Raw genomic sequence first — 26,039 nt, forward strand, 5'->3', positions numbered from 1 at the left:
AGTTAACAAGATTCTGGTCTGGAAGCTGACTTACCCTGTAACTATAAAACAGGTCCTTCACACAGGCTCTCTCTTGGGGCATGTACACTTACATGAATGGCACTTACACATGAGGTTAAGATCGTATCGTATTTATATGAGGAGGAAGGCCCAGACCTATGGATACACAGATGCAATACACTTACAATGTCAGCAGGTTCCCAAAAGTCCCCTCAGTGCTTTGCTATCCTGATAGGGTTGGTATACAAAGAGATCTGTGCTTTGTTGCAGAGTTCCTATGGAAGATAGGAAGTAATTCAACAGCACAGCTGCAGAAAGCACAGAGACATTTACAGAAGCCGCAGTAAAATTAGGCACATGTCTTGATCCATTGATCACAGTGCCTGCAGCTCCTGTAACAGAGGCAGGTGAAATGGTAATAAATTTGACACAGCATCTCTCAAAAACTTTCTAACCAAATTAAATCATCTCAGTCTGGATCAAACCATGCGGGACAGAAGTAAAAACACGCTGAGGGCTGCAAAGGCACCATCTTAGATGGCCTTGAGTTCAGCTGTAGTGGAAGGCTCCCAGTCATCATTCCTATTAAGTCCTGGTTTATTTGCTATTTTCAATTACTATGAGGATCAAGATCAACCAACATGTGTGTTATATTCAGGACTGTTCCCTCAATGGGAGCTGCTGACCTACCCTTTAAAAACCATAGGCTATTGACTAAACAGCAAGAGACGATGATGTGCTGCAAAAATTACCTGAAATTACCCCAAAACAGCCATGTCTGTGTGAGAAGACCCTGGGAAGGCAGTAGCACAGGAAGCAAGAGCTGGTCCTGGGCCATGGGGAGAGAGGGGGGAAGAGCTCAAACAAGGCCACAGGAGGAATTAGCTCTCAACGAAGCTCATACAGCTATGGCTGTGCACAGGGATGCTTTGCAGTGGGGTGAAGGGTGTAGAGATGGTCTCTTCACTTAAAAAAGGTCCGAAGTCTCAGGTGGGGTAGAGAGAGCAAAACAAACACTGAAGAATACATCAGGAGCCACTGCAAGACAGATGTGTAATACGTAATAAAAGAGAAACAGTTTCATGATTTGTCCTCAATAACAAAATGAAATGGTGACAAGAAGGCTGACCTGGTAATGTTTTCAAACTACTCAAGAGGTCAAACAACTGTAAAGTGGAAGGGAAACACAGAGGTCATTACTACAGTTTGTAAAGAGATAAAGATGAGATGAAATGAGAACCAAGGGAATCTGTTCAGTGCTGAATATCCCTGGCCTTTAAAGCAAAGTGAAGGAACCTAGCAGCAGGGATGAGTATGGACATCTGACCTTAGTTCCCACCCCCCACCCTGCAATAAAATGGGGCTTGAAAAGCCACAGACTCCATGAGGTAGCACAAGCAGTCAGAAGATACACCGAAAGACATGCTGAGGTTTATCAGGACTGATGGCCCAAGCACCAAAGGAAAGATGGAGAAAGCTGAGCTAAGTCTCATCTAGTGCAGCAGCTGAGGGTCAAGACAGGGTAGCTTCACACAGTCTGCTCTCCCAGAGTGGGTGTGCAGGAAAGAAGCAAGCACAGAGGCAGCCATTGCAGCTGGAGGGGAGAAATCATCACATCTACTTTGTCAGTGCCAAAGAATCCGGGCTGACATTTTTCTCTTCCCAACAGTCAAATCCCACCCTACCAGCTGCACGTCACAGCTGACCTCCAGTCAGGACCTATCTGAGTCAATGTCAAATGATTAAACAGTGCAACAGCAGCTTCTCCCCCCTATACATATGCAGTTTCTCTCTTGGCAGGTCACTCCAGTGGCTGGGGAGCAGGACAAGTGGGCTTCCTCTTTTACAGACATGCAGATGGGCACCAGCGTTCAGTCTGGTCACAAAACCCAGGAAGAAGGCTTTCCATTGCAGTCTCTCTAGAAATCTCAACACAGCCCCTTACCAAAGTGACAGAGACAGAATCCTTTCCCCTTTTTTAATCTGAGTAGCTCTGACCTTTAAAGTACAGACCTCTTCCCATAGGAACAGGATGCCTGAAGAAGAGAGAGAGAATAACACATGAAATACCTAGAAGTGATTAAATTGGATTGACGAGAAAGTCAGGAAAGATAACAACCATGGGATTACACTGTCAGTTCCCTAAAAACTGCACTGACTGTCACAGCTCCACATCCAGCAGATAGAGAGCAGCTGTGGTGCCACTAAGTCATTACCAATAGTAAAGTGCAGTTCCACATTTAAAACTGCCTATGTTGGAAAAAAAAAACATAACCCAAGAAATGTCCCTTTGTTACTCAGCAAGCCTGTTCCCTTCTAAGTATCAGAGTTGCTGACTTGGGTGAAAATATATATATGTAAAAAAAAAAAAAAAAAAAAAAAAAAAAATCACTCCAAAATATATGTATGTTAAAAAAAAAAAAAAAAAGTTAAAATAAAATTACTTCAGCTTTTTCATCCAGTTAACACCACACAGTTTCACATCAAGAAAGGCAGCAGTATCAATTTGCACCCCAGCAACATCACCACTATGAGAGACTGAGCTGGTATCTCTTCTGATTCATGCACACTCAACAGACTCGCTAAACTGCAATTAGATGGTCAGATCCTTCCTTGTAGTTAGTCCTTACTTTCTCAGAAAACAATAGGCTTATGCAGGTGTCAATGGAATCAGAATTGGAAAAAACAGGCTCACACGGGTGACAAGGAAGACATAATTTAGTCTACTGAAGCCTTATGGCTGCCAGGAACATGAGCAACAGAGAGAACCTATATCGGCTCTGAGAGTGCTGCTTTAAAATAGCATGAGATAGCAGTTTAATAAAGTCAAATGTATGAATATTTGACACGGCACCAAACTGAGATGAACAAAAGTAAAGCCCAGGTGAGGCCACATGTTGGTTATTCATTATCCAGAGTAGATTACTTTTTGCACCCACAAAAAGCAGATGGAATTACCCTCAGTAGTACCAGAGGCAATTGCCTTTATTGCAGCTGGTATCACAATGAAAAATATTGTACAAATCTCCTCTGCACTTGGCTGTGGCTCACCAAGGCTGTGAAGGGAATAAAACCGAGATCATCTTTATGCACTACTACATATTCAACATTTTGCCCTTTTCATTGCCAGTTGTTGAGTTTACCCCTCATCCAGGAGATGAATGAGCATCCACAAAGCAGGAATGCTGCATTTGTAAATGTCAAGCATATTACAAGAATTTAGAGTAAAATAGTCAGTAAAGAAGCCAGATGTCTTGTCTCACTCTAGCTTTAAGAAAACTGAATGCCCCTCCAACCGCAGAACTGCTGTCACACAGTAATGTGTTTACAATGAACTGGATGCAAGAGGAAACACGATCCCATCCAAGATCAAAGTGACTGGTCAATACTTAAGAGTGACTCAGCCTAGGACATTACAAAATAGATTTGTGCAAAAGTCAAGGTTTCTTTGTCAAAAGGAGAAGAATCTGGTGTAAAAGGCTAACACTGGACAAGAGAAAACAAAGGTGATGCTGCAGTGGAGATAATAGACAAGAGGAGGTTTCCATCAACAAGTTAGTCAGATAGATAATTTCTAACATTGGCTAAAAGGTAAATATTAAACCCAAGACAAAAGGCCTATCCCAAAGGCAACCGGTGAAAAACCTGGCAGAAAAATAATATTGATGAAGATCCTCCCATGAATCAAATATTGTTGGCAAAATACAATTAATGTGGATAGTTTCAAAAACAAAAGCTTCTTGCCAAGAAGGATCATAGAGAACTAGCATGAGACAAGATGGACATGAAGCAAAGCAATGAAATCAGATGATGGTAAGCCAAAAGTAATGCTATCTATGACTTCTAGCTTCAAATATTTAATATTAAAGCATTTACATACTCCACACAGAGATACAGATATTCCATGAAGAAGGATTAAGTCACAGGGAAATGGAAGTTGATGTCAGCAGGTAGAAGATGAAAAATGTGATAAACATGGTCTTGATTTGGTCTCTGAAGAGTGGAGTGTCTCTGTTCTCTCATTAAGGAGATCATGGCATGAAGAGAGGCTGTGCACTGATTAGCACTGAAGATTTGTTGCTTTCCTGGACAGGAACAGAGTGAATGCACAAGCACTAAGCTGGAAATACTAAGACAGGGGACTCCAGTCCCAGCTAGAGAGGTCCTTTATCAAGTCACTACTGCCTGGCAACTCGAAGGAGACATCAAAGAAGCCTAAAATAGGGATTCACTAGCAATGTATAGTAGCCACTCACCTATGATGTATGTCTCTAACTGCCTCTTTGAAAGCACAATTACCAAATCTACATGAACTACCAAAAAAGCACAATTACTAAGTCCTAACTACACCTAAATTTGGTGATCTTCTAGATGCAGTCATGAGCAATACAGACATTTCAAACTTCTCTTTCCCTGGGTTTTGACAGTCAAAGGGAGGCAGAGTGCAGCCATCTGTGGGGCACATCACAACAGTGCTCAGGATGCACCCCACAAGAACTGAGGTAAGTAGTCTGCAACTTCCAGGGAGACACAGGCAGACAGAATATCATTGGCCATTTGGAACTCAACCAGCACATCAGATCTCACCTCCTTGACACAGGGAACCCTTAGCAGCAATAAAGCACACCAGATAATGACTTTAAATGTCATTGTTCTAAATGTCTTGTTCTAAAATCTATCAAATCCACAAGTCCAGCATTCCTCATTTTCAGGCCTTCACGATGCTGCTCAACTATGCAGACATTGGTCCAATAACAACTATGAAAACCTCCCCTCCATATGCCAATGCCCAGACTCAAGCTTATTTTGGCACATGATATTGAGGAACTAAAATCTCAATCAAAGCAAGCTTGGAAACCCACTCTAAACTCTAGTCCTAGTTTTGCTAATCCCCCTTCTCCAACAAAATATGTGTTGGTTTACAGAGAAGCACGTGCTTCTGGCAGTCACAGGGGAGCTGGTATATTCAGCTACCTGAAAGAAAAAAAAAGGAATCTCCTCTGTAGGCCTATTAATCTGTCATAATGAGATTCTTCATAATTAATTTGTTCCTAACAGTTGCTTTGTAACGGTAGCAAGAGAATATTTCAGGAATGGCAATTACCTCTGGCGTCAAAATGATGAAGAAAATAAATGTTGAACCATCAACAAAATGCAGTGCCTTTTCCACTCCCACCCAATGGTGGGTGACAGTGCTGCACATTAGAATTACAGTGTGGTTAATTACCAGGCATGTTGCAATTGAGAATTCATTTCCCCTCTTGAGATCAAATTTATTGAGCAATGCAGGTGGAAGGAGGGGCATCTGTGACAAGGATGGGGTTGTGTGGGGAAGTGGTCTTATCTATACACTGCTTCTTTAATTTACTACACATGTCCAAAAATTATAAGCAGTGAATATTAAAGGAACTTTTCTTCATCAGCTACACATATGTCCCACCATTTCAAAGATTTTGCAAAAAGAAGAGTGCCATGGGCTGCGAGCTCATAGAATTTCAGAATGTTACAGAACCTGACACCTAAGTGTTCCTGGAGTGAGATTTCCAGGACTGAAGCTGAGACATGCACAATGTGGAGATCATCTCTCCAGGTGAGGACCAAGCTCTGCCAGTGCTTATTCCAGAAAGGGACTAGGAAGGGGAAACCTTCAGGCTTGGCTGCCACTGGCACAGGTGTGCAAAGCCACAGCCTGGGAGAGCTGCTGCTTGAGGCTGGCAAAGAATCCACCTGCCGCAGCCTCTTTTCTCTGAAAATTAAGATCATGGCAAATTTTGACATGTGAGTTATGGGCAGGGTAATCCAGGGTATCCAATCTGCCAGCAGCATGACAGGGGCCAAGGAGGTAGCAGCCAGGTCTGAGGCATCAGCGGAGAGAGGCAAGGGCAAAGCTGTGCACGCTGCAGAAGAACCAGAAGAGCGTGAAGTCAAGGATCACCATTCCCTACCTTGGCAGCAAATAACTCCCAATTCAGACTGCCACAGCAAAACCCTCAGCTTACTGCAAGAAATAGAAGCAGGGAAACTGTCCTGAAGAGGAAGAGGAGAGACAGAGCAGGCAATACCAGGGCACTGCAGAGATAAAAGAGCTCCTGCTGGGCTCTGGACATGCCCAGCTGTGCTTCCTGACTGTCAATGGCACAGAAGAAGCCTGAGGGAGGAAAGTGCATCTTCCCTATTTCTCTTCCCACAGCAGTCCCACAATAAACAAAGGGGAGTGCAAAGTCTACTGTCCTTCAGCAATCCTGTAAAAAACAACTTGTGTTGAGAGCAACCCTGCAATAACAAACAGACTGCAGGGTTACAGAGTTCACAGGCAACTCAAAATGAGTACATTTTCAAACAAAGACTCCAGGGGCAGTAAAGACATTTTAGGAGCTAAGTTTTTTTGAAAAGCAATTCTGCAAGTGACCTTTTCAGTGAATTTACCTCTAAACTCAGCAAAACTGCCAAGAGAGTAAAGGGATCCAGGTTTGGCAGGAGGCATTTCGTAAGGCCATGTGCATGTGTATGTGCAGGCTCACATGCAGATTCATTGCTAAAGAGAAGCTAGGAACAGAGCAGAGGCTGTATAAAGATGACCCTTGGCACTATGTTTATCTGCTCCTTGTGGGCCCCTTCCAAGTCGCATCAGCTCGGTACACTGACAAAAACAAGTTGTTACTGGTGTCAGACCTACCAAGATGCTGCTGCTGCAGAAGGAGCAGCAAGCTGCTCTAAACGGTGCATCATCAGCAGAATTTGCAGCCACTGAGACAGGACTCTTAAGTAAAAAAAGGGACAGGAAAAAAAAAATAACCACAAACCAGTTCTATGTAGGCTTAACTAGGTTATCAGTGAATCTGATTATCATCTTGGATTCAATCCTTCAAAGTCATCCTTGACCCTTTGACTCTGTCTGAAAAGCAGTTACTTCAACAGAAGCACTAACACCTGAACACACAGGCACATATCTACAAGCAGACAGACACGCTTGTCCGGATGTAAAAAAATGCAGACATGTGCTCACATCAGTGGATTTCTAAGCAGGGCACTTGAACACCCAAGTAAATAAAGTAATGGGCAGCTCCAAATCTGGCACTGAACTTTACATTTTATTTTGTACCTAGACTAAATTGGTAACTGGTCCAACTCAAGAGAAATATAGCTTCCTTTTTTCCTTTTCCCCAGGGCTTCCTCAGTTTGGCAGAGTCCTGCCTGGTCCTGGGGAAGCAGATGGAGGAAGATAGCTCCTTTCAGAGACACCTTTTCCTGAAGTATGCAAACAGGGGCCTCTACATATGTAAAAGCCTTTGCCTGAAACCCACTAAGATGCTTTCAACATCGTCAAGAAGTCCTGAGAAGTCAGCAATTCCCTCTATACTGACTTAACAAACTAAATTAAGACACTGGCTTGACAGGTAAGATAATTACGTGCTACCCTACAGCACATTCTTTTTTTTTTTTTTTTTTTATCAGATACACTTTGGGGAGAATGTTATAAGGTCACAGGTTCAGCAGAGCAAATCTACAGTATTATGTTCTGCTCTGAAATTCCAATCTGGTCTGATGCGTGAAATATCCTCTGCACAGCACACTGGCCTTTTCACTCCTGTTTTTACATCTCTGTAATTTGGGGTCCTTCAAGCTGGTGTTTCATTGCAAGATGACTACGTAACCTTAGAAAAAGGAACAAAATCCACAATATTGGTCTTGTTAAAGACTCGAAGTACAAACCAAACAACATTTGAAAAGTCCAGTTTGCCATTGCAAGTACTGATGTGTCTCTATCCCCAAGCGAATCTTTAAGGTATGTGTTTTTCCTAGTCTCAGATAAGATCAATTCCCAAGCCAGCTGTCTTCCTGTTCTTAAAACAGGTAAAGTACTAGCCAGCTCTAGTGATTTTACAGGTGGTCTCCAACAACCAAGTCATATGAACTGGCCAGTAGTTCAAGGAGACACATTCCTTCATTAAAAAAACATTCTTAACTAGGGCATGATCCAAAGACAATGGGACCAGTCTTAAGTTACTCACAGTGGCATCCTAAGCAATTAACCACTTTTTGTTTCCTTCCTCTTTACACAGAGCTTTAACCCTCTGAGAAATCCTATATTTCTATCTATTTGCACCGTTCACACCCAGAGTGAAAATCTAGGCAAATACATAAATCTCAACCATGAACTCTTCAAAGAGGATACCATCTTTCCCCATATCTCTTGACTTGTACTACTGAGTGTTCATCGATTCACACTGGGACTCAAGGCATAGCCCAAACCTAAATAGAACAAGATTATTTCTTCTCTTTCCATTTGCTCTTTTTATAGTGCTTTTCATGGTGCAGGCTCCTTGCAGCCTACATCCTTCAAGAGCTTCCTCATGGTTTATTCACCTTAGAGGCTCAGATGTTCTTTAGATATTCCTCTGGTTATTAGGTACCCATTCAGCAGCTACAACGAACTCAAGTAATGAGACCTTCAGGGATTCAAATGAAAAGGGATAGCCCCACCTGGAGGAGAGAAGGCTAAATGCTCCCAAGGCGCTCCTGATGGGGAGATTCAAGAAAGACGCAGGACGACACAGCCAAGTGGTGTCCCTGACACCTCACAGTCGTGTTCCCGGAGTAAAGCACTTCAGGAACAAAGGTAGACAGTCAGGAGAAAAAAAATGCAAGAAATGAGGCACTACCTATTTCCCTTCACTTCTCTCCCTCTTCCACCTCCAAAAATGTCACAGTAAGATGGCCCATTTCTCTGAATAAACCACTGCAGAGGACTGAAGAACATCCTGTTCCATAGGGACACATCCAAAAAAAACCTGACCTTCTACAAAATTAAAAGCTAGAGATGCTGTGGCCATAATGTTCAGCTGACACCACTCTAGAAAGCAGAAGAAGGAAAGGAAGTGTCTTAAAAGATTTATTTTATAGCTTGCTTTGTGTTTTCAGTGCAAAGCTTTCATGCTTAATGTGTTGGCAGGAAGTTTGCTAGACAGAAATGCTCAACTGTAGAGTCATCAAGCCAACAGCTGGTTCTGCCAGTAGCTTTTTTGGAACGCCTTAGAGTCGACCATGCCTTTTAGATTAAAAGATAGCCTGTAGTAAGGCAACCAAACTTGATCAGCTTAGGGACTGGAGGGGCTGTGAAGCTCTTCATTTCTCTATTACTGGCTCCCATTTAGCTTGGTAACAGAAAGTCACTGCCACCTAATGGCTACTCCATATCTCATAGGGAAGCTCATTTGCTGCTTCTTATCCAGGTCACCCACAGGTTGAAGCACAAGCCACCATGACATGCCCGAGCTGTGGTGTAGAACAGCCCACAGTTCCCACTCACTGTTGCCTTTTTGAAAGAGTGCACAGAGAGCTCCTGCAGATTACTCTCTGCAGATTCAGTCCACCTCCATCATGAAGAAACTATTTTAGGACATAATTTCCTATTATCTAAGGCACAGTGTTATTGAATAACAAGGGAAGTCCAAAGACACAAGCTATCCAGAAACTGTAGGTTATTTTCAAAAAGCACACTCCCATGCCCACACACACAGCTCATTTTGAAAACACCTAACCCACCATGAGAAGCAAACACAACAAATGCCAGGAATAGCCTCCAAGGAGCAAGAAACTGTATTCTGTATAATGACGACACAAGGTTACACCTTCCAAATATTTGCCCAGATACTGACAACCTAATAACCAGGAGTTTGAAAGAGAACATCCTAATTCTGCTCTCAAAAGGAAGAAAGTTAATTAACCTCCCCAAATGGCTTTTTGCTGACAAAGCAACTCTGTAGCCAACAAAGTTAATTCAAGAATGGATTCCTACTGACTCCAGAGACACCGTGGCCAAACATTCTTTCTCTCCTTGCTATCTCCACTCCATTAAAAAAATACATTTATCCACATTCACAGCAGTAATCTTTTAGAGAGGAAAACAACAAAAAAAGACCTGCTTAAGATTTTTAACTGTGGCCACTTGTGCCAATATCTAAGATAACCAACCCATTGTAATCCTCTTACGACACTGACAACAACACAGAAGCCCATAGATGCCAGCCCTTAAACAAACTGCATATTGTGAAATACCTCCTGACTGACTGCAGGATCAACAGAAATTGATGCTGGCAATATAGGAAGTGTCAACCAAGACACCCAGATGCTCCAGTGAGGCACAATGGAAATGTCACAGGGCAGGCTGACTTGAGACTGAGGAGACAAACATTCAAGGAGGCAGAATAACATCAGAGATGTGCAGCCTTCTACGGAATAAAAAAGTTTGTTGAGAAAGCAATAGGTAAATGGCACTGAGCAGGCTGCCCTCCTTCATTCTCTGGCCCAGTACAAGCAGAGGCAGAAACAGGAAGAAAAGCCCAAACTTACATGGCCAGTATTATTTAATGAAACAGACGTGGACCTGACACTAGACCTACATATTTTGGGACTAAACATGCTTACCACTGACCTAGACAGCAGTACATTGGTATTATCAGATGCAGAAAAAGGGCAGACACCCCAAGAAAGGATGCTTAACACAGGAGAAAGATAAGTAGCCTACATGGTCCAGCCACCAGTGGTGAGATGAAGCAACCACTGGGACGGACGTAAAGCCCAACCACTTAAGAAGGTTTATCCCTTCTACAGGTAGAGGAAGGAATAGAAAAGAGAAGATCTTTTGTTCTCTTGGCTGTTGCTGAGGAAGAGCTGTGAGTACCATCAGGAAGGTGGATTCTCATACCCCCTGGCTGACAGGAGAACCAGAGAGAGGCAAACCAACCCCAGGGACACAGTCCCAGCTGTTGCTTCCTTCCTCATGGAAAATAGTAAAATACCCCCAACCTGCTGGGCACAAAAAGGTACTGAGAACTAAGGGGCCGAGAGCATCAGCATCAAAAGTGGTCCATGAGGGACAGAAAAATTGATTAAGATTGAAGAGAATGCCTTGGAGGTAAGCAGGAACATGGCTAAAAGCCTCCAGGAAACCCACTTCTTTCTTGATCTGCTTTGCATTTAATTTTTTCCTAATGACTATGTCCCTGTTTGTCCCCAACAGACTCTGAGACTGGTGCTGACACTGAGGCTTCTCACCTCTCATCTGAGCCCATGTGTAATTTAGAGGTTCCAATTTAATGGCTAACTGGGACTCCATGGAGAGTGAGTTCAGCTTTATTTGCACTGGAGTAGCACCCACCAGTATGCTGAGTACCAAGAGAAGATGCACAGAACAGAAGCACAGCAGCTGCACTCAGACCTGCTGGGACTATCCACAAACCCAGACTCACCAAATCCTTGCCTCTTCTAGACACAGCAGCAAAAGTGAGGCTACAAATCAGTAATCAATTCATACTCATGCTTAAAAGAAAATTTCAGGCTCGTAGTATATGAAAAGGAGGTTAAGTTGGCCTCACTTGAAGGAAAGCAAAGAGGTACAATGAATGGATGAGCAGGACACAGGACAGTAGAAGTAGTACCTGCATAAGTATCCTTCACACAAGACACTTACTTGGGAAGGGCCTTTGCATTCTCTTGGCTCTGTCCAGTGACTAATCTTTAGAACCAACTCCAATCAGACAACTTCTTGCAAGTCATTCTGAGCTAGTAGTACAAGACCAATAAAATCTGCTCCCACAGAGTGTTAAAAGAGCTGCAAGATGGTAAACACTTGGTTGCCATACACTTGGAGCTGCACTGAGATAAAGTATTTGGTGTGCAACTACCCAGGCCCAAAAAATTTTCCCTTGCCAAGCTGACACTTTGCTAGCACAAGTTCTGCAGGGCTCAGTGGTGGCCCTCCATAGCACCTGCCAACAGCAGGACGCATCTTCACAGGCCAACAAGCTTTATTAACTCATGCTATACCTCTGTCCAATTCCTCTCATCTCCCAGCTCATTCCCCTTCACACAGCCAAAAGCTAGTGACGATCATGCCACAGAGTCCTCATGTCATGCTCACATGCTGTGCTTGCCACTGGCTCTGCCATGCACAGAGGCTGACTCAGCTGCTCTTGGCTACCAAGCAGGGAGCACACAGCTCTGTGCAGCACCAGCGAACATGGTTCTTTCTGCCTGCCTGAGACATGAATTGCCAAACCATCAAAACCTGCATGACAGAGGTTAATGAAGAGACACAGCAAAAGGTCAGGAATTTGCAAGGGCCATTGCAAACTTCTGCCAAATGACAAGCTGTCCACAGCACTGATAACTCCATAACTTGGGTGTCGCTTGAGAATGCTACAAGCAGCCCTTCTGCAAACCAGGTTTCAAAGGCACGTAGCAGAGACATGGCCAGATGTAAAATGAAGCCCCAGACTTCAACACACCTATCTCCAGTTTATGCCAGGAAATTGGTGCCACGCACCTGGGATAGGGGGGTACAGCAGAACAGCTTAGCATCTTTAGACAAGAGAGGATGAGAAAAGTCTGGGAGGCCTGTAAACTACTCCAGATACTCTAAGACAATACCAATGATGTGGATTTTCTGCCATAGGAACACCAAAGCATGCTGCAGTCCAGTGCCACTGATTTCTATCTAGATCACTGCTGTTTCCAGCTTCAGAGTTTCCCCAGCCTGAGAGTCCCTGGAGAGCACCATCCCATGCCTTACAACCACACCAGTGACCTAAATCCTACATGCACTATGAATATAAACGAGGTTCAAGACCTTACTTCAAACATACTGTGCAGGTTGCCCTAATGTGGCACAATCCATATTTCCCACTCCAAAGAGGCCGCAAGCTGGAAGAGCAGGGAGATCCTGGCTACATAAACCCCATGCACTCAACTAAAACTCACTGTCACCCACTCAACTAAAACTCACGGTCACAGTACTGTAGGGTTGTAGGCTGGGATGAAAGGTGCAGCACATGACTGAGAGGAGCAATAGGCGTACTTACCTTTCTGCTCACTAGAAATGCTTTTTCTATTCATGTTAATTCCTGATATCAAAATACAATTCTTATCTCTTGCCCAGTTCTTCAGAGAGCTGCAAGACTGATTCATCCTTATTATTTCGCCTCCAATACATTCCTTTAACTTAAATTCCTCAGCCTTTATGCTATGGCCCTTACCAACCAATAATCAGGATAAGAAACCACTGCCAGGCTCCTCTTGGCAGCTGACCCCACACACCAGCCTGGGCAGCAGAGAACTGTCAAGAGAGCCAAAACTGTCTTACCCCAGAAACCAAACATTTGAATCTAATGGACATAAGTGAACACTGGTTGCATATGGCTACTCTTGACAAGACACCTCCTCCATTGGACAATGCAGGTCCTGTAAGAATCTTATCTAATATGCAGCACAGTTTGCTGTTAGCAGTTTGGTAGAAGGCATATTGAATTATTAAGCTGGCAGCTTGATGGTTTACTTTACAGCAACAGCTCTGACAACACACCTATGCCTTGCAAATTTTCCAAGCAACACAGTCCAGTGCTATCACCTACCTGTGATTTGAGGAAGTCATACTCCTCTGATCCATATGGGACACTCCGAAGAGAGGTGAGGTAGTCATAGGTGATAACTGCTGTCTGCAAATGAAACCAGAAATGTTGAGCAAGCTCTGCAGTTATCAAAAAAACAAACTTCTGTTAAGAAGAATGCATGTAGCTGGGCTCCGAAGTTTAGGCTCCAACATTTAGGTTCCACAGTGAAGTTTATGGTAAAAGACTCATAAGAAATTAAATTAAAATATTTCAGTTTCAATGACTAGTCTGTCCACTAATCTGCCATTTGGACTTCAAGATCCTGGCCATAAAGAACCATTTGCATAACTGATCTAAAGTCAGATTTCCTAAAATCTCCCTGTTGAAGAAGTAGCATCCCATTTTGCAATAGGATACTAGCCCCACTCCTCACTGCAAACATGCCTAGAGGGCTATAAAGTCTATCAGTTGTGAAAGATGGTGAAGCAAGGGGATCAAATCTCGTTTGAAACAAACTCATAGGAACTGACAAAAAGTAAAAAGACAAAAGCTCAAAGGTGCATTGAAGAGGGGACTCATCTGGGAATCAGTTACAAACAGACATGGTTCTTCCTTGTGGGAGAAAGATTTCTCCAAATTGGAAACAGCGTAGCAATCTTTTTTCTGTCTTTTTAGGCTCCCTTGCCCCTGATGAACTCAAGAGCTGCACAGCCCCTGTGAGAAAGACCCATTCAGAAGAAAAAAAAAAATTTAAAGCATCTTTACAACCTCAAAGAACAACTTTGAAGTGAAGGGAGGTTCAATTCAGCATTGCATGAAGGTTTTAGTCAGTTCTTATTTTATCTCTGGTCCACAAGGGTAATTATCACCTCCAACTTGAAAAGAAGAAGCTAACAGATTGGCCTGTGTTACAGAGGAAGAGGGAATTAATTAAGTGGTTGCTAATTACATCGTAATCTTAAACACTAAATTAGTATTATGACGATCCTGATCGGCAACTTTGACATTGTGAAATCCCTGTTCGTGTCTGAAATGTATTCCAGCTACCGCCCAGAAGGTTCCTTTCACACACCCAAAACAACCAGGATACCCTCGAAGAAATATGGCAGATGCACAACTGCTCTGCCAGATTTCTGATTTTACCAGAACTTAGAAACTGTCTGAAACATGATGCTGTCCAGGGCACTGACTTTGTTCTCGTCCAATACTAGTGCCATCATTCATGTTTCCTATTGATCAGGAAAGTAATTTCCCACCATCACTCAAAAGACAGACCAGCTGCACAGCTTCATCACTGCACAGTTCTCTTATTTTGTCTTAAAAAGAAGATAGCCACAAAAAAAAAAAAACCAAACAAAAAAACCAAACAAAACAAAAAACCCGAAAACAAACAAAAAACAAAACTGAACAAAAAACAAAACTGAACAAAAAACAAAACTGAACAAAAAACAAAACTGAACAAAAAACAAAACTGAACAAAAAACGAAAAAACAAACAAAAAAACAACCACACACAAAAAAATCCAGAAGTTAGCCACAAGTGAGAAACACTGGTCAAGCAGCCAGAACTGAAGGGCAGATTGGAGAGCCCAAACATCCTGGATAGCAGATTCTATTCCAATCACAATAAGCTGTTTTCCCTCCCCGTGCCTCAGTTTCCTGTGCAGGGAGAGAGCTGCCCTGCCACCAGGCAGCACTGCTTTATGATCAGGGGCAGAGCACAAGGCTTTGCAGTTATGTAGCACTTAATAGCTAAGAAGGGAAGATTACAGTTAGCATTTCTGCCCTCACCCTTTCAAAATAAACACTCATTTTTCACAGCACTTCATGGCACAGCTTGCACATATAAATTGCACAGCACCTAAGCCAACTGACAAAGGTATTTTCTTGCTGCATCTGCCCTCGGGAGCTGACTCCCTGTAAAACTCATTAATGAAGTGCTTAAAAGTCATAGAGTATGCAGACAGACAGCTGCTTACCACAGAGGGCCTGTAAATGATGGAGATCATGGCCTGAAGTGATGGATGTATAATGCAAGTGATGTACAGGGAGACTGCTAACCCCTCCAGTCTCAGTTCTCCTTGTTCATGGCTGCTCAGGGAGTCATCCGTGAATACCCTCAAGGAGAAGGCAACAACCTGTTTGGCTGGCAGCCTTCATTCTCAGGTTTTCTGGAGCAGTAATCAACAAGGGTGAAATAGCAGTGATGCCAGGGGGATGTAGCATTTATATTACAAATCCTGAAAGTAATCCAATTGCAGAAGTATATCACCCTCCATCCTCATTTTACCCTCGCTTTGACAATGACCCTGAAACTCCTGCTCTCCTCTTCCCAAATCTCTAATACTAAAGGACACAGGGCAGCAGCAACCAAAGCATAACAATACAAGAACAACAGTCCTTAGGGTGATAGACCAACCTTGAAGGGGGACTGATGAAGATGTGGGCCCAAACTGAGCTCTTGCTCTGAAGGCCCCACCTTATCCAGGGAAGGAGAGACGATCCTGTCTCACCCTGACAGCAGAAGTCAGATTTCCAGAAGTGGAAATCTCTTCACAGGCCATGGTCCTCATGGGGGATTTCAAATATGCCAACATCTGCTGCAGGGACAAGACAGCAAGACACCAGAAATCCAGGAACTTCCTGGAATGCATCGATGACAATCTCCTTTTCCAAGTGGTAGAGAATCCAATTAGAAAAGGTGCTATGCTGGCCCTTGTTCTCACCATCAAGGATGTATTGGTGGACACCAGCGGACAACATGAAGCTCGAGGGCACACTTGGCTGCAGTGACAACAAAATGGTGGAATTCAGGATCCTTAGGGCAACAAGGAGAGTGTGCAACAAGCTCACTACCTTGGACTTCAGGAAAACAGATTTTGACCTCTTCAGGGATCTGCATTGATGATCAGAGAGCTGGAGCACTTCTATGAGGACAGGAGGAGAGTGTTGGTGTTGCTCAGCCTGGAGAAGGCTCTGGGGAGACCTTGTCTCTGCCTTCCAGTACCTGAACTGGGCCTACATAAAAGCTGGGGAGGGACCTTTTATAAGGGCTAGTCCTAGCGTTAGGATGAGGGGGAACAGCTTTAAGATGAATGAGGATAGAATTAGGTTGGATATTAGGAAATTCTTTAGTGTGAGGGTGGTAAGACAGTAGAAAAGGTTGCCTGGGGAGGTTGTGGATGCCCCTCCCTGGAACTGTTCAGGGCCAGACTGCATGGAGCTTTCAGCAACCTGGCCTAGTAGGAGATCTCCCTGGCCATGGCAGGATCATTGGAACTAGATGATCTTTAAGGTCCCTTCCAACGCAAACCATTCTATGATTCTATGATATGATTCTCTGCATCTCCATTTCTTCCCAAATGTGCAAATGACTGCTCAATTTTTTCTATGCTTTCACCTCTTTTCTCCCAGCTGTGTCAACTTGAAGAGCTCCCTTTTGACCTTCTGACTCTCAGAGCCAGCTGTCAACTGGCAATGCAAAGAGATAATGCAGGAAATCCCAAGTTCTTGTGAGCTCTGTTACCCACCTAGGAACCTTCCTGCAGATTACTAGAATGAAACTTACTGTGGCAATGGCTCGGCCCACACGAACAACTCCAAAATCATTGGGATCCAGGAACTTGTTGCCGTACAGATATGTGCCAGAAGTGGCTGCCACCAACGAGGCAAGTTTCAAGGCCCTTCGTGCCATAACTGGTGAACCCTGCCAAGACACAAAACAGCAACTGCAACATCTGAGGATGTAGTGATCTCATGCCTACAGACCCAAGGGACCTGACAACCCAAGTTTTAATTGATCCTTTAGTAATGATGCATTGCTAGCACTGCCACCGGCCAAGAGCTCAAGAGACCACACAGCCACTGAATGCTAACTCTTACTTCATTGCTATTTCTAACAGCATCTACAGGCCACAAACCCAGAAGTTACTCTCTGTGCTAGATCTTGGTCACCCACAGTAACATTTGTTTACGGTCCAAAAGGCTTTACAAGGAGAAACAACAGGTGGAGAGATAACCAAGCACTGTCTCACCATGCCAGTTCTGATCACAGCGATAGCCCCTTCACTTCAAATGTTCTGAAGATACCACAGTGTAGGCAGATTGCAATGGGATTACAGAACATATAAACAGGCAGGGTTTAAAAAGAGCTCTTGCAACACAAGAGCACACAAAACTTGCTGGAAACTCTGACAGACTAGTTGTGAAAGTGACTCAGTGCTGATGACTGGTGCAGAGGCAACGTATGGCTGCAGACTGTGTGCAACTCCAGCAGGCAGTGGTAGAAAGGCGCACACAACACAGCTCTGATCAGAGTACCCAAGTGAGCCCTGTTCTCTCATCATCACCATCCTGCTCAAGTGCCAGGCAAGGACTGCAGTGGCAGAACAGAAATCTGCAAAGATCAACAGCCTAATCCTGGCTCTGTCACAGGCCTGAGGTGAGACACTTCTCACTCACATTTTTGTCTGGAAGACAAGGTGGAAAACAAAAGCATTTCCAACACTAAGCACACTGTAGTACTGCATTCATGGCTTACAGTATATAAAATTGTAATTTATTGTACCTGATACACATCCTTCGTGCCACTTTAGAGGATTCAGATTTGAAAAAAAAAATATAAATTGGGTGTATTTTTCTTTCCCTATTGCTGGTACTGAGTAGAAAATATGACTGACTATTCTTTCTGCTTACACCATGAACCAAGAGGCATGGTTATCCTACTCTGCAAGTGCTCAAGAGCACCCTTGACAGAGAGAGGGCTTTTACCTCATCAAGGTGGAGTCCACTAATCCTCCTAAGACTTGACTTAGAAATTTTCCTCTTTCTCTCTATGAACCTTTAGCGGGGTCGGTCTGACTTGTGCCTTTTCTCTTGGAAGTCTTGTAATCAAAAACACATGCAGTGACACAGGTCAAGCCTTTAAAAACAGTTCACAAGAACACAACCAGTGAAATAGGCTACTATAACACAAGAGACCTCTGTACGTGAACCTTATTTAAACTTTATTATTTCCTTTTATTTCCTTACAAGCCCGTGGTAACTGTGAGGCAGAAAAGCCAAGACCTAGTCTGCCAGTGCCAGTCAGAGCAGTCTACAACAGGCTTCTCCTATGGGAAGGGGTAGCTGGCTGGTCAATACTCCTCTGAACCTACAATCAAACTCAAGAAACAATAAACCCGGTCCCTTGACTGCAGGAAAATGAGTATGCACTTCCCCAGAAAAGCTGCCCTCCTCCTATCACCTCTCTGAAAAGGTACAAATTTGGGGACTTCTGGGAAAACTTATCCCTTTTGTACAGAAATCTCTTGTATCCTCTGTCACCTTCAAAAGACATTTTCTGCAGAGTGTTTTAATTAAACCATTTCTGCTCCTTGTACATGTTTATAAAATTTCATTTATTGGAAAGTGAAAGGTGCAAACAGTGACTTTTCTAACATGGAAAATATGTCTCTTTTTCATTGTCTTTTTCCTTCACCTTCATTATTACTAAAAGAACATTTACTTGAAAGCAGGATGCAAGTCCATCTGTTCTTGCATCTTATTTCTACCTGAAGCTATAATATGCAGTTCGTGACATCACATATATTGCCATACCCACCAGCTGTACATCACAAACAGAAGATGGGATAATATACAAATTAACAGGCAAATAAGTAGGCAGAGCAGCTGTGCTTTTTGATAAGAACGTTCCTGCTTTCATGTGCAATGCATTCTACCAATAAAAAGAATGAAAGCCTCTCCAATAGAAGAGACAGAAATTGAATTGTCAGAAATCAATTGTAATTCAAAGTTTTGCAGAAGGTGTTGAGGAGCCTTTTCCATGTAAATGAGCCGATAAGACACCCCTAGAGGCATCTCCAAGACCGTCAGCTGTGACACACACCTCCCGAGGTCACTGTCTCTCCTTATGCGACCCTGCGTTGATGCATCGCCCCCCGTCCCTCCCTGCCTAGGTGAGATGGCTTCTTTGACTGGCACACGACTCGCACAGGGAAGGAGCCCTTTCCTCACAGCCCATGTCCCTCCTGGTCCCGCTCGGGGGAGCCGGGTCGGACGGAGGTTACAGGGTTTCTCCCGCCGCCCATGCGGTGCCTCCCTCCGGGCCCACCGCCGCCACCCGCCCAGCCCCGGCCCCACGACACTCCCAGGGCCACCACAAAGCCCCCACGGGGCCGGATTCCTCCCCGCGGCCGCCGCGGCAGCAGCGTGGCTCGTGGTGTCCCCCCGTGAAGGACGCGAGGGGCCGGCTCCGGCTGCCTTCTGCTGCCCCTACCCTGCCCGGCCTCCCGCAGCACCGCCCGCGCTCCCGGCCGCTCCCGCCTTCAGAAACAACCCCAGGTCCGCCCAGCCCCGCGGTAAGCGGGCCTGAGCCCCAGGACCTGCGCCCGCCGAGCGAAACTGCCGTTGGGCCCGGACGACATACAGCAGTACCAGCCGAGGCGCGGAGGGGCCAAGGTGCCCGAGGCCGCAGCGAGGAGTGGGAGGGCAGCGAGGGTCAGGGTGCGGATCTGGGTCCAAGTCCCACCCCACCGGACCCTCCGCGGCCTCGGACACCAGGTCGGCCCCTCAGCCGGTGCAGGGAGCCGGCACTTACCGCCTCGCCGGCACGGCGGCACTTCAACCCTCGCGCGCTCAGCTGACTGCTCCCCCCTCCGCCTGGCATATGGTACGACCCTGCCCCGCCATTCATGCTGGGAAATGTAGTCTCTGGCCGGGGCGGGGCGGGGGCGTGGTGGGACTGCAAGGGGAGGCCTCTGGGCGAGCCCACCGGGGAGTGGAGAGGTCAAAAGAACGCTCCACAGGGGCGGCCCTCCCCGGCTGCCCTGGCGCCTCTGTCCCTGCTGCGGGGCTCTGCGCTGCCCACGCCTCCGATTCGCAGTAGAGGAGGTGCACGAGCAGCACCCTGCCGTTCAACGAGGTTACCACGGGGTAACATAATCTCTGCGATATCAGTAGGGCTCCCGACCTGGCGGCCAGAAGAGCCGTCTTCTGCGCTCGGAAAAAATCTCAGACTTCACGTTTCAGCTTCTGGTCAGCCTGGAGAAGAAAAGATTCCGAGGAGACCTTGTAGGTAGCTGCTTTCCAGTAACCTGAAGCAGGCCTATAGGAAAGCTGGGAAGGGACTTTTTACTAGGGCATGTAGTGATAGGACAAGAGGGAATGAGTTTAAGCTGGAAGAGGGTAGGTTTAGGTTGGACATAACAAAAAAAGTCTTTAGTGTGAGGGTGGTAAGACACTGGAACAAGTTGCCCAGGAAAGTTGTGAATTCCCCCTGCTTGGAAGTGTTCAAGGCCAGGTTGGATGGAACTTTGAGCAACCTGGTTTAGCAAGAGGTGTCCCTGCCCATGGCAAGGGGGTTGGTACTGGATGATCCTTATTGAAGGTCACTTCCAACCCAAACCATTCTATGATTCAATGGGGGTTTCAATGTTTTCTGGCTGAAAGCTCTGCATTAGGTATGTATATATGTTTCAGAAATCATGAGAGAAATACCAAACTCAGGTATCCAAGCAATAGAGCACTTGTCCTGCTCCTGTTGAACATGATAGTGTTGTTCATTCTGTGGTCAGATTGTCAAGCAGCATAAATTGATAGCATAAACCATACAGTTATACTTAGCTTATACATGGCTGCCTAGTATTAGCTTATATTTAAGGGTACTATTCCAAAGGCCAAAGCAATGTGTGTAATATATATCACAGAAACTTCTGTTCTTCATCCAACAGAATGATCCAGTACAACAACCGTGTTCATCACTAATACAACAGCTGTTGGCATAAGGAAAATAACTGCAGAATGGGAAAAAGAAAAAAAAGGGGGGGCAGCTAACCTTTATCTCCTTGCTATAGGAAATCAAAACGATAATAAATTTTATTGGATTAAAGGTTTGATGCAAACCCAATCTCTTCACCAAAATGTTCTTGGAATAAATATTAGAATAAAAGAAAGAACAAACCAGAGAATGAAAAAATGTTGCTGAATCATCATTACTATTGTAAGAGATTCAAATTCCTTGGAGCAAATACCCAGCTTGATAGCCACCCACTTGAAACTCAGCATTCCTGGTTGAACTATGCTCCCACTGTGAAAATAAGGAAACTCAAAACTGTTTCCCAGTTAATCAACTTCTGATAAAGAGAAGCTGCAATTCATTAACACCTGGAACTAGTGGAAACTGGAAGTATTTGGGACACAGTCAGGACACAGCTTCCACAATTAATCTTTAATACTTTAAAAGGGTGCCAGAGACCACTACCAGAACAAGCCAACAAGGAGCTTAATAATTGTTTGAGAGTTACTATTTCCCCCCAAGAGTCTGGAAACACTGCAACAAATCCAGAAAAGCATCAACACACTGTGTTTCCATTCACAGTTGCAGGGATACAGTTGCACCCTAAAAGGTAGGTAGGGCAAAAACGAATCTAGAAATGCTTGAAGCAAAAGGTCCCATCTTCTGGAAGTAATAAGCCAGGACAAACCCAAACCAGGACCTGAAGGTTCTGATTATCAGGTCCTCATGATCAGTCTCTCTGACAGAATGACCATTCATTTAATCCAAGCCCTCATGGAAAGGGCTTTCAAGGTCACCTCTCTGCATTCTCCCCAGCTCTGGAAAAACAGTATGTAAAAAAATTTTCCTAAAACACCAAAAAAATATTGGGAATATTTGCTGAGTACCTCTTTGTTTCCATCCAACTTCATTTCACTTTTGTTTTCCCTACTTGTCCCCTGCAGCAGACATTTGTAGGCAGCAGGTGCCAGGACTTGCCAGGAGTTGGGCCCGGACGGTGCTCGCCCCGCCTGTGCCCAGTTGGGGCTGGCCCAACTCCCGGCAAGTCCTGGCACCTGCTGCCTACAGACATTAACATAAATGCCTGCACAATATGGGCTTCCTACTAAATATTATCTCTAAGAAACAAAGCAGCTACAAATGATGAAGGGCAGAGTTGAGTTAAGGGTGATTACCCTGCCAGCAGACTGCAATGCAGGGCCCACATGGTCAGTTGCTGCATAAGCCATAAGATGGCAAAACTGGCTACAATCCCCTAAGTTTTTTCCCTTCTTGGACAGATGAGAGCTTTTGAACTGAGGGCTGCAATCAAGCTTCTCAGTTTAGTCTTAAACCATTACAAATAGTATAGAAAAAAAATATTCGTTGTAAGGAAGTGTCACAGTTTAAAGGGTGATGTTAAAAGAGTAGGAAAATAAAAAGTTAGGGAGATGTGCACATGATGTACTACTGAGAGAGAAAGGAGTGCAGGCTGGATCACAGAATAAAATAAACTTTGAAATATGGAAAAATATCTATGCCTGTATCTACTACACCCTGTGGAAGTTTTGCTATAGATTTTTGTGTTTACAAAATCAAGAACTGCATGGTTCAAGCTGGTACTGGGTGTAATAAGTGTATAAACTGAAAGTTACTATGCTACGGCCTATAAAAATCAAAAATAGGCACTGTAACCTCAGCACAATCACCAATTCCTGATCATAGGTCACTGCTTCTACACAGGATGCTTAAGACTGCTGCCCAGGCTATCAATCTCCTGCTTTAACCACTACCTCACGTGCTGGCAAAGCTCCCAGCAAAGGTGGCAGGACAATATCTGATTTTTGCTGGCCTCTCCTGGAAAAGCTATGGGAGGTTGCTCCAGATTAATTCTGCTCCCTGCAGCCTGCAGTTAAACAGGCAGATACTGGGTCTGCTGTGGAGAGGGGAAAAAAAGAGAGGCTTTTGTAATATAACAATGCCCTGTGCTGATGTGCAGTGGGCAATTATGTAACCAATGCTAAATCTTTCTATAATTAGAACAAGCACCTAGTTAGAGTGATCAAAGCTCTTTTGTGTGAGCCTGCATGGGGTATGCAAGAAAGAGCTTGGCTTGAAAGAAAGATGCTGGCTTGATATCCCTTTCCCTTTCAACGGGTGAATAAATTAAATCTCAGATTACCCCAAATTGCTGTGAACCACTAAAAGAGGCAAGCATTTCCTTTTTATTCTTGTTGAAGACATTTGCATCCCAGGTGGGACTGACATGAAATGCAGAAACACACCCAATGGCCTCTCTGTCCCAAGCATCAGAGTGGGAAGACTCACCAGGCTGCCTGAACAGACCATCCCTTCTGACATAGAATCATCCTCTTTAAATTTCCTTTGATGGAAGCCATGGAAAGATACGGAAAGTCTTACTGATACCAGACATTCCTCATGTACAAGAGGAAGCATGGGAAAAGAGATCAAAACAGCCCCAGATTTTGTTGACCCAAAGAACCAGTTTAACAAGGACACGTGAAAAGGTATGGGGAAAATTGCTACCACTGCAATGGGAAGAACAGCATGACCCAGCAGATCCTTCTTCACCCTTCCAATTGGTCCTGCCAGTCTGTGGATGGTCAGCAAAAGAAATACTGAGGCAGATCCATCTTCAACAGCAATAAACAAGGTCAGCCCTAAAAGTCAGCGTAGCAATGCCAATTTATGCAAGCTGAAGATCTGGCTAATACGTTCTCTGCTGATAGAGATTTGTACTTATGAACTATTTTGTGATCCTTTTCTGGTTAGTTCGTAAAACAATATTACAAATATGTATTGACAGACATGCAAATCCACATGGGAGACAGGAAGCAAAACAACCTACCTGAAGATAGTTCCAGAAGACAGCTTAACAAACTCCACAGGTCTTCTGCTATGCCAAATCCTCCTATGTTTGTGTTCTAACTTCAAATGGAGACTGGCAGATTTTGTCTTTCTGCCAGCAATGGATAGCTCAGAGCTGACTCTGAGAGCCATCCAATTGAAGAATAGGATCTTCTCATTGATCAAATCATGCAGAGCCAACATTTGGGTAAGACAGCTCTTGAAAGAAACATGGCCATTACCCCAGGTCAGTCATTGCCATTGCGTTAGTAGTGACCAGTGTCTGAATGAGGCAGCAGAAAGTGATGTGCTGCTTGGAGAGCTGTGCTTTAGGTGAGCTGCAAAATCCACTTTTACTAATACTTTGTTCCTCTAAGACCTTGCTGCCTAATATCAGTTTAGACAACTGCATGCCACCTCCATACCCATCTCTTATAATTTATGTTTGCAAAAACATTCCCATTCACTTTGTTTGCTGAAGCTGTCAGTGGATGAAGGATACTCGGTTTCTTCTGCAGGTCATTGGAAAGTGTCAGCGACACTTTGTTAAAAGATGTTTATCAGCTGGGATGGGAATGCTTCCAGAACAAAGTCTGCAAAATGCCGTGAAGTCTGGAAGGTGATACAGGAACATGAGATGATTTTTGCCTATCTGAGAAAGTTCAGTTTTCTATAACATATAAAACCTAATAGAAACTAAACCTGCCTCCTTTTCAGTCATTCCAGGTAATAGAGACATGGATTGAAGAATTGAAAGATTTTTGCAAAAACACTAATAAACCTTATGATCTTTTCCTCCTAGCTATTATTATTCCTTTTGAATGCTGCCAGTAGCCTCTAAGGGAATGTGAAATGCAGGGGTTGCTGATGTGGCTGAACCTTTCCATCTAGGTAAATCTCTTCTTTTTCACTGTTTAGCATCTAATCTGTGGCATAATTTATCCCTTGAGTTAAGAAATGTAATTTATTTTGAACATTTTTATCCCACAATGTGCAGTGACTGTTAGGCATATGGATATCTAGTATTAACAATAGCTTATTCCATTACTTTGTATTGTCGTTTTCATCTGTTACAAGGTATTTCATGAACCATTTAATTCTGCATTTGCAAATGTGAAAAGTGCTGAAGTGGATAAAAAAGGATAAAAAAGGCGCAGAGGATTTAAGAGCCTAAATCTACCCCAAAAGACTCCTAGCAGTTCATCAGAATTGTGTTCTCAAAATCAGTTGTGTATTTTGCAGCCAACTAAGAATCTGCCTGCTGGCAGCCATGCCAAGGATTAACTCCACTGCAGAGCCTGAACTCCTAACTCACCAGAAGATCACTTCAGTGTACTTGTGAAAAGTGATGTATGTGGAGACCTGATAGTCCAGAAATGTTACTCAAAAAAGATCATAGTAAAACTAAGCAAAAACTCCCTCTTTCTTAGAGACAGGTTTGTGTTTGGGGAAAATGTGCTTAGGATCTCAGAACAGTTCCTTACCTAATATTCCTCTTATCAAAGCTCTGCCACAGCTGGCATCTGATTAAATCAGGTCTGGTTCAGAAGTCGTACAGATCAGGAGATACATGAAGGTGCACAGAAATGATCATTTCACAGAGCCAGAAGATAATACTTTTTCCTGTCTGATGTATATATTGTGGGACATTAGTGTCACCTGGCTATTCCTGTATTGGCCCTGGTTACTCAGGCTTGTGAAGAGGCTGGATCAACGGGCCAAGGCCTACAGAGTAAGGTTGAGCAAGGCCAAGTCCTGGGCCCTGTATTTTGGTCATAACAACCTCATGCAACTCTACAGGCTTAAGATGAGTGGCTGGAAAGCAGTCAGGCAGAAAAGGACCTGGGGGTGTTGGTCAACACCCAGATGAATATGAGCCATCAGTGTGACCAAGTGACCAAGAAGGCCAACAGCATCCTGACCTGTATCAGGAATAGCATGGCCAGCAGAAGAAAAGTGATGGTGGCCCTGTACTTGGCACTGGTGAGGCTGCTCCTCAAGTACTGT

General features: G+C 44.2%; 1 protein-coding gene and 1 long non-coding RNA gene across 5 annotated transcripts in view; one reads left to right on the forward strand and one right to left on the reverse strand.

Moving 5' to 3' along the window:
• ADCK1 (aarF domain containing kinase 1) overlaps nucleotides 1-20,106 on the reverse strand; it is a 79,185-nt gene extending 59,079 nt beyond the window's left edge. For 2 of the 4 annotated variants that reach the window (XM_071745873.1, XM_071745877.1), the window contains exons 1-3: nucleotides 19,997-20,106; nucleotides 16,959-17,096; nucleotides 13,413-13,496 (exon numbers count right to left, since the gene is read on the reverse strand). In XM_071745873.1, coding sequence (XP_071601974.1) covers nucleotides 13,413-13,496; nucleotides 16,959-17,084 — 210 coding nt within the window. In that variant the 5' untranslated portion in view covers nucleotides 17,085-17,096; nucleotides 19,997-20,106. Of the gene's footprint in view, nucleotides 1-13,412; nucleotides 13,497-16,958; nucleotides 17,097-19,667 lie in introns of all 4 variants that reach the window. The other 2 variants (XM_071745874.1, XM_071745876.1) reach the window with 2 other exon arrangements.
• Nucleotides 20,107-20,157: 51 nt separating this feature from the next.
• LOC139797072 (uncharacterized) lies at nucleotides 20,158-25,450 on the forward strand. The gene is made up of 3 exons (XR_011726276.1): nucleotides 20,158-20,461; nucleotides 23,405-24,923; nucleotides 25,275-25,450. It is a non-coding gene; the product is annotated as an uncharacterized lncRNA (long non-coding RNA).
• The last annotated feature ends 589 nt before the right edge of the window (nucleotides 25,451-26,039 follow it).

Source organism: Heliangelus exortis, chromosome 5 (assembly GCF_036169615.1).
Source record: "Heliangelus exortis chromosome 5, bHelExo1.hap1, whole genome shotgun sequence".
Lineage (NCBI taxonomy): Eukaryota > Metazoa > Chordata > Aves > Apodiformes > Trochilidae > Heliangelus > Heliangelus exortis.